Genomic DNA, 14795 nt, shown 5'->3' with positions numbered 1-14795 from the left:
CCAACAGCACCAGCTTGGCCCATCCTGAATCCGCTTCCCGGCGCCATTCCCGGCCCTCCCTTCCCGCCGTCCCGTGGGACGCGGAGCCGGGGAAGGTCCCGGGCAGGCGTCACGGGGAGAGGTGGGGCCGGAAGGCGCGGGGCCGGATCATCATCACCACCTTCCGCAGGGAATAGTAGTCCGTGTCCTTCCAGGAATACCACACGATCCCGTCCGGGCCCAGCATCTTCCGGTTCTTGATGGAATAGCGGCCGCCCTGCGGGGGAGAGCAGGGAAAGGAGATCGGGTAAAAAAAAAAACTAAAACAACCCCAAAATTCAACAAAAAAACCCAAAATACGGCAAAAAAAAAAAACCCAAAATACAGACATATTAACAAAACCATAAAAACAACATAATCAGTAAAGAATAAAATAATTTGGTTTGATTCTTAGTCCGTTTTTAGAACTTTTAGTTGCTTTTGATAAAATGCTGTTTTGTAGCCTTTTAAAGGTTTAAATCGACTTTACCTCTCTCCTAATCCTGTGTCACGACGAAAATTAAATACATTATAATTATAATATATGATAATATATAATTTATAGTAATTATAATAATTATTATTAACAATAATATTTATTGTTTCTATATTTCTAAACATTTGCATATATTTTATAGATTTTCTGTATTTTATATATTTTATAGATTTTATAGATTTATAGATTTATATAAATTATATAAATCTATATAATTTTATATATATAAATTATATAAATCTATAAATATATAATAATTATAAAATAAAAAATAATACTGTTATGTATTATAATAATATTATAGTAACATTATCATATAAAATAATTATAATATTATTATAACACTATATAATATTAATATAATATTATCATTATAATATTACTAGTATATTATTGTACTAATGGTATTATTAATAATATTTATCAATATTATTATATTAATTAATTTTATTATGATACATAATAATATTATTAAAATAATAATAATAATAATAATAATAATAATAATAATAATAATAATAATAATAATAGCACCAAACCCACTCATCAACACATTATTTAATAAATCTCAAAATTGAAAAAATAATGACAAATTAAAGTAAATTAATTTAATTAACATAACTAAAGAAAATTACAACATTAAATTAACAAAATTAAATTAATTAACATTAATTTAAGTAACGAACCAAACCCACTATAAATGGAAAACACTTGGAAGCGTTTTGGGATGGGATCATGGATAAAACAACCTCTTGGAAACACAGGAGCAGGATTGGAATTGCTGGGAATGGTTGGATTCAGCCCCGGAGAACTTCTCCAACCTCAACAATTCTGGAATGATCTCCCAGAAAATGAGGGATGGGGTCCAGCTGTGCCAGGGGAGGTTTGGTTGGATTTTGGGCAGATTTTGGTTGGATTTTGGGCAGATTTCCCATTTCTGGATGGATTTGGGAGGACAAGGATCAGTGTCAGCATCGGAAATGCTGGGAATGCTTGGATTCAGCCCCGGAGAACTTTTCCAACCTCAACAATCCCGGAATGATCTCCCAGAAAATGAGGGATGGGGTCCAGCTGTGCCAGGGGAGGTTTGGTTGGATTTTGGTTGGATTTTGGTTGGATTTTGGGCAGATTTCCCATTCCTGGATGGATTCGGGAGGACAAGGATCAGTGGTAGCGTCGGAAATCCTGGGAATGGTTGGATTCAGCCTCGGAGAACTTCTCCAACCTCAACAATTCCGGAATGATCTCCCAGAAAATGAGGGATGGGGTCCAGCTGTGCCAGGGGAGGGTTGGTTGGATTTTGGTTGGATTTTGGTTGGATTTTGGGCAGATTTTGGGCAGATTTCCCATTCCTGGATGGATTCGGGAGGACAAGGATCAGTGTCAGCATCGGAAATGCTGGGAATGCTTGGATTCAGCCTCGGAGAACTTCTCCAACATCAACAATTCCGGAATGATCTCCCAGAAAATGAGGGATGGGGTCCAGTTGTGCCAGGGGAGGTTTGGTTGGATTTTGGTTGGATTTTGGGCAGATTTTGGGCAGATTTCCCATTCCTGGATGGATTTGGGAGGACACGGATCAGTGTCAGGATTGGAATTGCTGGGAATGCTTGGATTCAGCCCCGGAGAACTTCTCCAACCTCAACAATTCCGGAATGATCTCCCAGAAAATGAGGGATGGGGTCCAGCTGTGCCAGGGGAGGTTTGGTTGGATTTTGGTTGGATTTTGGGCAGATTTTGGGCAGATTTCCCATTCCTGGATGGATTTGGGAGGACACGGATCAGTGTCAGGATTGGAATTGCTGGGAATGGTTGGATTCAGCCTCGGAGAACTTTTCCAACCACAACAATTCCACGATTCCAGGAGCAACACCCTCCCACCCTCTCCATCCCGCTTTTCCTTGACATCCATCCCTTTTTTTTTGGGGGGGGGGGGGGCGTGGCAAAAAAAAAATCTCCAACCGGGAAAAAGAAAAATTCCCCAAAATTCCCTCCCAACATCCCCTCCCTTCACCTTGTAGTAGACGCCGTTGAGGTTGGAGAAGAAGCACTGGTGGTACCACCAGCCCCCGTGGGAGATCTCGGCGCAGACGTTCCCGGAATCCGGGGTGCTGAAGCTCCTCTTGTCGTGGTACCAAGCGAAGGAATCCTCCACGGTGCCGCTGAACCCGTCCACGTGCAGCCGGTAGAAGTTCTCCTCGTCCTCGATGCTGCCGAGGATTGGCGGGGGGGGGGAAAAAGAACGGAATTTTTTTGTCGGAATTCTGTCGGAATTTTTCATTTTTTTCATTTTCCAGCCTGGGGCATTTTATTGCCTTCTGTGGTCGGGGATTTGGGAGTTTCGGGATGAAAATTCTGAATTTTCTGAATTTTATGAATTTTCTGAATTTTGTGAATTTTGTGAATTTTCTGAATATTCTGAATATCCTGAATATTCTGAATTCTGAATTTTCCTCATCCTCGATGCTGCCAAAGTGGGGGGGGGGGGGGGGGGGAAACAAAGGAATTTTTTTCCTTGGGATTGTCGGAATTCTGTCGGAATTTTCATTTCCCAGCCTGGGGCATTTTATTGCCTTCTGTGGTCAGGGATTTGGGAATTTTGGGATGAAAATTCTGAATTTTCTGAATATTCTGAATATCCTGAATATCCTGAATATTCTGAATTCTGAATTTTCCTCGTCCTCAATGCTGCCAGTGGGGGGGGGGGGAAAAAGAACGGAATTTTTTTCCTTGGGATTGTCGGAATTCTGTCGGAATTTTCATTTTCCAGCCTGGGGCATTTTATTGCCTTTCTGTGGTCAGGGATTTGGGAATTTCGGGATGAAAATTCTGAATTTTCTGAATTTTGTGAATTTTGTGAATTTTCTGAATTTTCTGAATATTCTGAATTCTGAATTTTCCTCGTCCTCGATGCTGCCAAAGTGGGGGGAGGAAAAAAAAACAAAGGAATTTTTTTCCTTGGGATTGTCGGAATTCTGTCGGAATTTTCATTTTCCAGCCCGGGGCATTTTATTGCCTTTCTGTGGTCAGGGATTTGGGAATTTTGGGATGAAAATTCTGAATTTTCTGAATTTTCTGTATTTTCTGAATTCTGAATTTTCCTCATCCTCGATGCTGCCAAGGATTGGGGGGGGGGGGAAAAAACAAAGGAATTTTTTTCCTTGGGATTGTCGGAATTCTGTCGGAATTTTCATTTTCCAGTCTGGGGTACTTTATTGCCTTCTGTGGGAGGGGATTTGGGAATTTCGGGATGAAAATTCTGAATTTTCTGAATTTTCTGAATTTTCTGAATATCCTGAATATTCTGAATTTTCCTCGTCCTCGATGCTGCCAAGGATTGGGGAGGGAAAAAGAACGGAATTTTTTTCCTTGGGATTGTCAGAATTGTGTCGGAATTTTCATTTTCGAGCCTGGGCTACTTTATTGCCTTCTGTGGTCAGGGATTTGGGAATTTCGGGATGAAAATTCTGAATTTTCTGAATATTCTGAATATTCTGAATTCTGAATTTTCCTCGTCCTCAGTGCTGACGGTGGGGGGAGAAAAACAAAGGAATTTTTCCTTGGGATTGTCGGAATTCTGTGGGAATTTTCATTTTCCAGCCTGGGGTACTTTATTGCCTTCTGTGGAGGGGATTTGGGAGTTTTGGGATGAAAATTCTGAATTTTCTGAATATTCTGAATATTCTGAATTTTCCTCATCCTCGATACTGCCGGGGGGAAAAACAAAGGAATTTTTCCTTGGGATTGTTGGAATTGTGTCGGAATTTTAATTTTCCGTTCCTGAGGCGGGGTTGCACTGGCTCTGTCCCTGCTGGGATTGATCTCCTCGAAAAATCAAGGATGAGGGGATTTATTTCCTTTCTGTGGGATGGGTGTGGGAATTTCGGGACGAAAATTCTGAATTTTCTGAATTTTCTGAATATTCTGAATTTTCTGAATATCCTGAATATTCTGAATTCTGAATTTTCCTCGTCCTCGATGCTGCCAGTGGCGGGGGGTGGGGGGAAACAAAGGAATTTTTCCTTGGGACTGTCGGAATTGTGTCGGAATTTTAATTTTCCGTTCCTGAGGCGGGGTTGCCCTGGCTGCGTCCCTGCTGGGATTGATCTCCTCAAAAAACCAAGGATGAGGGGGTTTTTATTTCTTTTCTGTGGGATGGGTGTGGTCGGGAATTTGGGAATTTCAGGGTGAAAATTCTGAATTTTCAGCCCAAAGATGAGGGAGTGAAGCAAGACTGGGAAGCCACGACAAAGGAATGTGGGAGCCTTGGGAAAATCCGATTAATTATCCAGAGCTCCCCGCTTAAGGAGCATCCCAGGGATTATTAATTAGTGGAATCACGGAATTACGGAATGGTTTGGGTGGGAAAGGACCTTAAAGCCCATCCCATTCCAACCCTGACAGCTCCCAGAATCCCAGGCTGCGCCAGGGATACGGCAGGGCATGGAATGGGATGGGATGGGATTGGAGGGCCCTTCCCACCCAAACCATTCCGGGATCCTCTGGAGCTGCTGGGATGGCTCCGGGATGGAATTCTGTCCCAGCAGAAAAATACTTTGGGATGTGGCTCCAAGGGAAAAAAATAGGATCCAGGGAATCCTTGGAGCCGCTTCCCCCATCCCAAAGGGGCTCCGGGAGAGCTGGGATTGGGGCAAGGGCTGGAGGGGCAGGAGCCAGGGAATGGCTTCCAGTGGGAAAGGGGAGCTTGGGATGGTGGGATCTTGGGAAGGGATTCCTGGCTGGGCTGCAATTCCCAGAGAATCCCTGGCAGTGTCCCAGGAAAGCTTGGATTAGCCTGGGATAATGGGAGGTGTCCCTTCCCATGGGATGTGATGAGCTTGGAAATGTCCCTTCCCACCCAAAACATTCCAGGATTTCAGGAGCCCCGAGCATTTGCAGGAGAAACAGGGAATGGGACAATCCAGACACTCCTGGTCCCTCTGGAATGATCCGGGATGTGTCGGATGCAGTTGGAAAAATAAAACACAGGAAAAGGGGAAGGGCCGGAAATTCCAAACTATTCCAGGAAATCATTGAGTGGAGATGAAAAATTCCAGACTGGGAAAAATTTTGAGTCCCCTTTGAGGAATGTTGGACAAATCCCTCAAAATCCTTGGATTTTGGACTCAGAGCTCAATAGCTGGGGCCAGAAAAACCGGGGAGAATGCCAGGGATTATCCATGGGATCCCACACCTCCTTCCTCCATGGATTTGGAATTTGGGCGCGGCCGGGTGACGCCGCACATTCCCTGGCTCACGTCCAACTTCCATCCCAAATTTGGGGTGAAATCCAGGCGGGAAGGGAAGGAGAGGCTGCGCTCAGCCCGGAAACCTCCCCGGACGGAATTCCCGTTGCCCGGGGGTTCGGAATCCCGGGAATCATCCCGGGTTTTACCTGAAGACCTGGTAGAAGGCGTGTTTGTGTTTGTTATTCCAGTCCTCCAGGTCGATCCGTAGGGAATAATCCCCCTGGCTGGTCATCCTGTGGATGTTGTCGTTGCCCAGCCAGAATTCCCCGTTGAGGTCCCCGAACCCTTCCTTGTACTCGTTCCAGGTCCGGTTGAAATCCACGGATCCGTCCTGGCGCCTCTGGATGACGGTCCAGCCGCCCCCTGACGGGAAAACGGGAGAATCCAGGGGGAAACCCGGAGGGTTCCAGGCAGATCCGTCGGGCAAAAGCGGAGTTCGAAGCCCTGGAGTTGTCCAGGAGAGCTGGGATTCTGGGATTTGGGATGAATGGGTGGAGGGGCAGGAGCCAGGGAATGGCTTCCCGCTGGGAATGGGGATATTGGGGTGGGATTTTGGGAAGGGATTTCCGGCTGAGCTGGAATTCCCAGAGAAATCCCAAATCTCCATCTGGAGAGGGATTTGGGGAAAGGGTCTGGAATGGCAGGACAGGGAATGGCTGCCACCATGGCCAGAGGGTCGGGAATTTTGAGATTTTGGGATCTTGGGAAAGAATTCCTGGCTGGGAGGGTGGGGAGGGGCAGGGCTGGAATTCCCAGAGAATCCCTGGATCCCTGGCAGTGTGCAAGGAATGGTTGGAGCACCCCGGGATTGTGGGATTGAAGGTCCATGGATACCATCAATGGGATTCTGGGATCAAGGACACTCAGGATCCATCCCGAGGGATTTTTATGGAATTTGGGGATGGGAAAGAGAAGGGAGACCCTTCCTGGAGTCCCGAATTTCCAGTGAAATCCCCGGATCCCGAAATTCCTTCCTGGAGAGGGATTTGGGAAAAGGGCCTGGAATGGCAGGACAGGGAATGGCTCCCACCATGGCCAGAGGGCTGGGATTTCGGGATTTTGGGATTTTGGGAAGGAATTCCCGACTGGGCTGGAATTCCCAGAGAATCCCTGGCAGTGTCCAAGGAATGGTTGGAGCACCCTGGGATGATGGGATTGAAGGTCCATGGATCCCATCCCAAACCATTCCGGGATTCTGGGACCAAGGACACTCAGGATCCATCCCGAGGGATTTTTATGGAATCCGGGGATGGAAAAGGGAAGGGAGACCCTTCCTGGAGTCCCCATTTCCCAGGGAAGCTCCTGGATCTCCTCCTGGAGAGGAGTTGGGATGGGGATGGATCCAATCCAGGAGAGCTGGAGAGGGATTTGGGAAAAGGACCTGGAATGGCAGGACAGGGAATGGCTCCCACCATGGCCAGAGGGTCGGGATTTGGGGATTTGGGAAGGAATTCCTGGCTGGGCTGTAATTCCCAGAGAATCCCTGGATCCCTGGGAACATCCAAGGAAAATTGGATCACCCAGGGGGATAGCGGGAGGTGCCGGGATTGGAACGGGACGAGATTTAAGGGTCCTTTCCCACCCAAACCATTCCAGGATTTAGGATTCCCCGCGCCTGCCTTGAACTCAAATCCCAGAATATCCGGATGAGACCCACCGGGATCATCCCTCCAACATCCCGGGACGCCCCAAAATTCCCACCGGAGCAATTCCCAAACCCTCCCCGGATCTCCGGCAGCCTTGGGAACCCTCCCAGCTCCCAACCAGCCCTGGAATCACCGGGATCCAACAACAACAACAGCAACAACAAGAAAGAAATCCCTCGGGAATTCCGGACCTTCGGTGTCCATCTCGCAGAGGACCTCGATGGGAATTCCGCGCACGGAGGGCAGGATGCTGTAAATCCCGGATCTCCGGAGCCCGTTGGAGTAGACGGACGCACAGTCGATGGGACAGTTCCGGCCGTGCTTGATTTCTGGGAACGGGAGCGGGAAAAGGGAGACGCGGTTACGGATTTTCCCGTAAACGTTGGGAAAAAGCTGGGGAAAAAAAAAAAATTCCGGGATTTGGGGGTTCAGGGGTGAAATTTTGGCAATGAGGGTCCGGGTTTCAATGGTCACTGGGGATTTTTCCAGAGTTTTCCAGAGCTTAAAGGGGATTATTTCAGGGAGAATCCCAAATGATTCCAGGGAAAATCTGAAATTATTCCCGTGAGAATCATAAATTATTCCAGGAAAAATTCAAAATTATTCCTGGGAGAAGCACGAATTATTCCAGGGAAAATCTGAAATTATTCTGGGGAAAATCCAAAATTATTCCATGGAGAATCCCAAATTATTCCAGGGAAAATCTGAAATTATTCCAGGGAGAATCATAAATTATTCCAAGCAAAATCCGAAATTATTCCAGGGAAAATCCCGGAATTATTCCAGGCAGAATACCAAATTATTCCGGGGATAATCTGAAATTATTTCAGGGAGAATCTCAAATTATTCCAGAGAAAATCCAAAATTATTCCTGGGAAAATACCAAATTATTCCAAGAAAAATTTAATTTGTTCTGGGGAGAATCTGAAATTATTCCAGGGAGAATCATAAATTATTCCAAGCAAAATCCGAAATTATTCCAGGGAAAATCCCGGAATTATTCCAGGCAGAATACCAAATTATTCCAGGGATAATCTGAAATTATTTCAGGGAGAATCTCAAATTATTCCAGAGAAAATCCAAAATTATTCCTGGGAAAATACCAAATTATTCCAAGAAAAATTTAATTTGTTCTGGGGAGAATCTGAAATTATTCCAGGGAAAATCCAAAATTATTCTGGGGAGAATCGCAAATTATTCCAGGGAAAATCTGAAATATTTCTGGGGAGAATCACAGATTATTCCGGGGAAAATCTGAAAGTAATCTGGGGAGAATCACAAATTATTCCAGGGAAAATCTGAAATTATTCTGGGGAGAATACCCAAAAACCTGGAAAAAAAAATTAACTAAAACCACAGAATTTACAAAAAATCGTTCAGTTTTAAGTGGAAAAAATTAATTTTTTGTGGTAAAAACTTCAAATGTCTGGGGATTTTTTGTCGGCTTTTGGATGGAAAACATTCCCTAGATTTGGGCAAACTCCAGGTGTGATCCTGAGCACATCCCACATCCATGGAGCTGGAAAAGTTACAGAAATCCCCACGGGTCTGGGATGGAGCGGGATCCCACCACCATTCCCAATCCCATTCCTGATCCCATTCCCGACCCCATTCCCGATCCCATTCCCACCACCTGCATGCTGCATCTCTCCCTGGAAAAGAACCAAAAATCCCAGCCAAAAAAAAAGAAAAAAAAAATTAACTGAAACTAGAGAAATTTAAAAAAAAATCTTGCGTTTTTAAGCGGGAGAAAAAGAATTTTTTTCATGGTAAAAGCAGATTTCTGGGAATTTTTGTGGGCCTTTTTGGATGCCAGGATTCACAGGATTTGTGCAAAGTCCAGGTGTGATCCTGAGCGCATCCTACACCCACGGAGCTGGAAAAGCAATGGAAGTCTTCACAGAACTGGGATGGAGTGGGATCCCGGCCCCATTCCCAATCCCATTCCCGATCCCATTCCCACCACCTGCATGCTACATCTCTTCCTGGAAAAGAACCAAAAATCCCAGCCAAAAAAAAAAGAAAAAAAAAATCACTAAAACCAGAGAAATTAAAAAAAAAAAAATTGCATTTTTAAGCGGGACAAAAAGATTTTTTTTCATGGTAAAAGCAGATTTCTGGGAATTTTTGTGGGGGTTTTTTGGATGCCAGGATTTGTGCAAAGTCCAGGTGTGATCCTGAGCGCATCCTACACCCACGGAGCTGGAAAAGCAATGGAAGTCTTCACAGAACCGGGATGGAGCGGGATCCCCACCCCATTCCCGATCCCATTCCCACCACCTGCATGCTGCATCTCTCCCTGGAAAAGAACCAAAATCCCAGCCAAAAAAAAAGAACCAGAAAAAAAAATCACTAAAACCAGAGAAATTAAAAAAAAAAAAATTTGCATTTTTAAGCGGGACAAAAAGATTTTTTTTTTCATGGTAAAAGCAGATTTCTGGGAATTTTTGTGGGGGTTTTTTGGATGCCAGGATTTATGCAAACTCCACGTGTGATCCTGAGCACATCCTACGCCCACGGAGCTGGAAAAGCAATGGAAGTCTTCACAGAACCGGGATGGAGCGGGATCCCCACGCCATTCCCAGCCCCATTCCCGATCCCATTCCCACCACCTGCATGCTGCATCTCTCCCTGGAAAAGAACCAAAATCCCAGCCAAAAAAAAAGAAGAAGAAAAAAAAATCACTAAAACCAGAGAAATTAAAAAAAAAAATGTTGCGTTTTTAAGCGGGGAAAAAAAAAAAAATTCATGGTAAAAGCAGATTTATGGGAATTTTTGTGGGGGCTTTTCGGATGCCAGGATTTGTGCAAAGTCCAGGTGTGATCCTGAGCGCATCCTACACCCACGGAGCAATGGAAGTCTTCACAGAACCGGGATGGAGCGGGATCCCCACGCCATTCCCGGCCCCATTCCCGGCCCCATTCCCGGCCCCATTCCCGATCCCATTCCCAGCCCCATTCCCGATCCCATTCCCGATCCCATTCCCGGCCCCGTTCCCGGCCCCGTTCCCGGCCCCATTCCCGATCCCATTCCCGGCCCCATTCCCGATCCCATTCCCGATCCCATTCCCGGCCCCGTTCCCGGCCCCGTTCCCGCTGCCACCTGGATGCCGCATCTCCTGCTGGGCGCGGATGTCGGCGGGGTGGAGGCAGCTGGGGTTCCTCCAGGCCCAGTCGGCCAGCGCCGAGATGTTGTTGATCTGCGCCTGGATGTCGTAGAGCAGCGTGGCCTGGATGTGCTGCAGCGTGCTGGATTCCCGGGAATGCTGCTCCAGGTCCTGCAGCCTCTGGAGCAGGCTCTGGTTCCGCCCCGCCGCCTCCTCCTGCTGCCGGCGCGGGGGGAAAAAATATGGGAAAAACAATGGGATTGGGAATGATGGCGGGGTGGTGGGGTGGTGGGTCAAAGATGCCAAGGAATTCTCATGGTTGGGGTTGGAATTCTCACGGAGGATCCCAGCCAGACTGATATTCCCAGGATTCTGTGAGAGGGCAGGGAAGAGCAGGTTGGGAGTGTGGGAATGCTCCTGATCCATGGCACGGGCGGAAATCCAGGCCTGGTGTGGGAAAACCGTCTTGGAATGGGATGGATCCACAGCCTTTCCTAGGAAGGATCAGAGGTGGAGGGTGTTCCATGGACAAAGCTCAAGGGTTTGAGATTGTTTTTGAGGAAATTATGCCTGGAATGCTCCTGATCCCGGTTCCAACCCTGCAAAATCCGAGGAGATGGAAGCGCCCACCAAAAATATTCCCAGGGACACCTTTGCCTGGATCTCCAGGGCTTTGGGAATGGGACGGATCCACTGCCTTTCCAAAATCTCCTCCATTCCATGGAGGAGATTCCACAGATAAAACTCAAAGATTTGGAACTGTTCTTGAGGGAATTATCCCTGGAATCCAAGTTCCAACCCTGCCAAATTCCAGGAGCTGGAACCACCCACGGAATGAACCCCATGGGCGCCACTTTTACCTGGATCTCCAGGGCTTTGGGAATGGGATGGAGCCACAGCCCTTCCACAAGTTAAGGAGATTCCATGGATAAAACTCAAGGATTCGGGATTGATTTTGAGGCAATTAACCCTGGAATCCAAGTTCCAACCCTGCCAAACTGCAGGAACCGGAATCGCCCACGGAAATAAAACGCCCGCCAAGGTCACCACCCTCACCTGGATCTCCAGGGCTTTGGGAATGGGTTGCACCCACAGCTCCTGCTAAGAGGGACCAAAGGTGGAGGAGATTCCATGGATAAAAGCCAGAGGTCTGGGACTGATCTTGAGGAAATTAACCCTGGAATGCTCCTGATCCAAATCCCTGCCAAATTCCAAAAAACCCGAACCGCCCCACAGAACAAAACCCCAACGGATCTGAGGCCTTGGACCTCACCTGTATCTCCAGGGCTTTGGGAATGGGATGGAGCCACATCTCCTGCTAAGAGGGATCAAAGGTGGAGGAGATTCCATGGATGAAACCCAGAGGTCTGGGACTGATCTTGAGGAAATTTATCCTGGAATGCTCCTGATTCCAAATCCCAAAACACCAGAACGGCCCCACAGAACAAAACCCCCATGGGCTGGACCTCACCTGTATCTCCACGGCTTTGGGAATGGGATGGAGCCACAGCCCTTCCAAAGGTGGAGGAGATTCCACGGATAAAACTCAAGGATTTGAGACTGTTTTTGAGGCAATTAACCCTGGAATCCAAGTTCCAACCCTGCCAAACTCCAGGAACCGGAATCGCCCACGGAAATAAACCCCACAGGGGTGGCCGTGGACCTCACCTGTACCTCCAGGGCTTTGGGAATGGGACGGAGCCACAGCTCCTGCTAAGAGGGACCAAAGGTGGAGGAGATTCCATGGATGAAACCCAGAGGTTTGGGACTGATTTTGAGGAAATTAACCCTGGAATGCTCCTGATCCAAATCCCTGCCAAATTCCAAAAAACCTGAACCGCCCCACCAAACAAACCCCATGGGGCTGTGGCCTTGGACCTCACCTGGATCTCCAGGGCTTTGGGAATAGGATGGAGCCACAGCTCTTCCACAAGTTAAGGAGATTTGTGGATAAAACTCAAGGATTCGGGATTGATTTTGAGGCAATTAACCCTGGAATCCAAGTTCCAACCCTGCCAAACTCCAGGAGCCGGAATCACCCACGGAAATAAAACGCCCGCCACGGTCGCCACCCTCACCTGCATCTCCAGGGCTTTGGGAATGGGTTGCACCCACAGCTCCTGCTAAGATGGACCGAATGTGGAGGAGATTCCATGGATGAAACCCAGAGGTCTGGGACTGATCTTGAGGAAATTAACCCTGGAATGCTCCTGATCCAAATCCCTGCCAAATTCCAAAAAACCTGAACCGCCCCACCGAACAAACCCCATGGGGCTGCGGCCTTGGACCTCACCTGGATCTCCAGGGCTTTGGGAACAGGATGGAGCCACAGCTCCTGATAAGAGGGACTGAATGTGGAGGAGATTCCATGGATAAAACCCAGAGGTCTGGGATTGATTTTGAGAAAATTAACCCTGGAATGCTCCTGATCCAAATCCCTGCCAAATTCCAGAAAACCAGAACGGCCCCACAGAGCAAAACCCCCATGGGGCTGCGGCCTTGGACCTCACCTGTATCTCCAGGGCTTTGGGAATGGGATGGAGCCACAGCCCTTCCAAAGGTGGAGGAGATTCCACGGACAAAACTCAAGGATTTGAGACTGATTTTGAGGCAATTAGCCCTGGAATCCAAGTTCCAACCCTGCCAAACTCCAGGAACCGGAATCGCCCATGGAAATAAAACGCCCTCCACGGTCGCCACCCTCACCTGTTTCTCCAGGGCTTTGGGAATGGGACGGAGCCACAGCTCCTGCTAAGAGGGATCAAAGGTGGAGGAGATTCCATGGATAAAAGCCAGAGGTTTGGGATTGATTTTGAGAAAATTAACCCTGGAATGCTCCTGATCCAAATCCCTGCCAAATTCCAAAAAACCTGAACCGCCCCACCGAACAAAACCCCCATGGGCTGGACCTCACCTGTATCTCCAGGGCTTTGGGAATGGGATGGAGCCACAGCCCTTCCAAAGGTGGAGGAGATTCCACGGATAAAACTCAAGGATTTGAGACTGATTTTGAGGCAATTAGCCCTGGAATCCAAGTTCCAACCCTGCCAAACTCCAGGAGCCGGAATCGCCCATGGAAATAAAACGCCTTCCACGGTCGCCACCCACACCTGTACATCCAGGGCTTTGGGAATGGGACGGAGCCACAGCTCCTGCTAAGGGGGATCAAAGGTGGAGGAGATTCCATGGATGAAACCCAGAGGTCTGGGACTGATCTTGAGGAAATTAACCCTGGAATGCTCCTGATCCAAATCCCTGCCAAATTCCAGAAAACCTGAACCGCCCCACAGAACAAAACCCCCACGGGTGTGAGGCCTTGGACCTCACCTGGATCTCCAGGGCTTTGGGAATGGGATGGAGCCACAGCTCCTGCTAAGAGGGACCAAAGGTGGAGGAGATTCCATGGATGAAACCCAGAGGTCTGGGACTGATCTTGAGGAAATTAACCCTGGAATGCTCCTGATCCAAATCCCTGCCAAATTCCAGAAAATCAGAACGGCCCCACAGAACAAACCCCAACGGATCTGAGGCCTTGGACCTTACCTGTATCTCCAGGGCTTTGGGAATGGGACGGAGCCACAGCTCCTGCTAAGGGGGATCAAAGGTGGAGGAGATTCCTTTCCTCCCAAATTCCCAAAAACCAGAACCGCCCCACCGAACAAACCCCCTACGACCCCTTGGACCTCACCTGTACCTCCAGGGCTTTGAGGCGGTGCCGGTGGTTGCGGAGCTCCTCCTGGAGCTCGGAGATGAGCTCGCGCAGCTCCAGGATCTGCTGCTTGCGCTCCTCGTTCTCGTGGAGCCAGTAGGAGACCTCGTCGGTGCAGCGGAACAGGTCCGGGCAGCGCTGCTCGTCGCCCTGCGGCAGCGTGGCCACGATGCGGCACCGCCCGTCCGGCAGCACCTGGTTGCTGTACTCGCCGCACCGGATCAATCCCGGGGATCCGCGCGGATCCTCGTGCTCCCGGTAGCCGGCGGGAAGGGATTTCCCCGGGGACTGGCGGACCAGAGAGGCCAGGAAGAGGAGGGAGAGCAAGGCGGCCTTTCCCGGTTGGAATTCCATTGGGGCGGCTTTAAAGCCGGCTCCCGCCGATCCCTGGGAAATTTGGATTCGTTTCCCGCGATTCCGAGAAGTTCGGATTTAATTCCCCACGATCCCCCCAAAAAATAGGGGATTTATTTCCTACAATCCTGGGAAATTCGCAGTTATTTAACACAATCCCAGGAAACGCGGATTTATTTCCCACAATCCCAGGAAATGCGGATTTATTTTCAACAAT

At 48.1% G+C, this 14795-nt stretch overlaps 1 protein-coding gene across 1 annotated transcript; it reads right to left on the bottom strand.

The window, feature by feature from the left end:
- LOC118700603 (fibrinogen-like protein 1) lies at positions 1 to 14578 on the bottom strand. The gene is made up of 6 exons (XM_036405155.1): positions 14204 to 14578; positions 10512 to 10734; positions 7601 to 7738; positions 5910 to 6126; positions 2529 to 2724; positions 1 to 256 (listed from the first exon to the last, which is right to left on the bottom strand). Exons 1-6 carry the CDS (start codon positions 14576 to 14578, stop codon positions 110 to 112), a joined length of 1296 nt encoding a protein of 431 aa, XP_036261048.1. The 3' UTR covers positions 1 to 109.
- Between the last annotated feature and the right edge of the window lie 217 nt (positions 14579 to 14795).

The sequence above is a fragment of the Molothrus ater genome, chromosome 32 (genome assembly GCF_012460135.2).
Source record: "Molothrus ater isolate BHLD 08-10-18 breed brown headed cowbird chromosome 32, BPBGC_Mater_1.1, whole genome shotgun sequence".
Taxonomy (NCBI): Eukaryota; Metazoa; Chordata; class Aves; order Passeriformes; family Icteridae; genus Molothrus; species Molothrus ater.
Note: the sequence above shows the minus strand (reverse complement) of the source record. Positions and strands in the feature narration are given on the sequence as shown.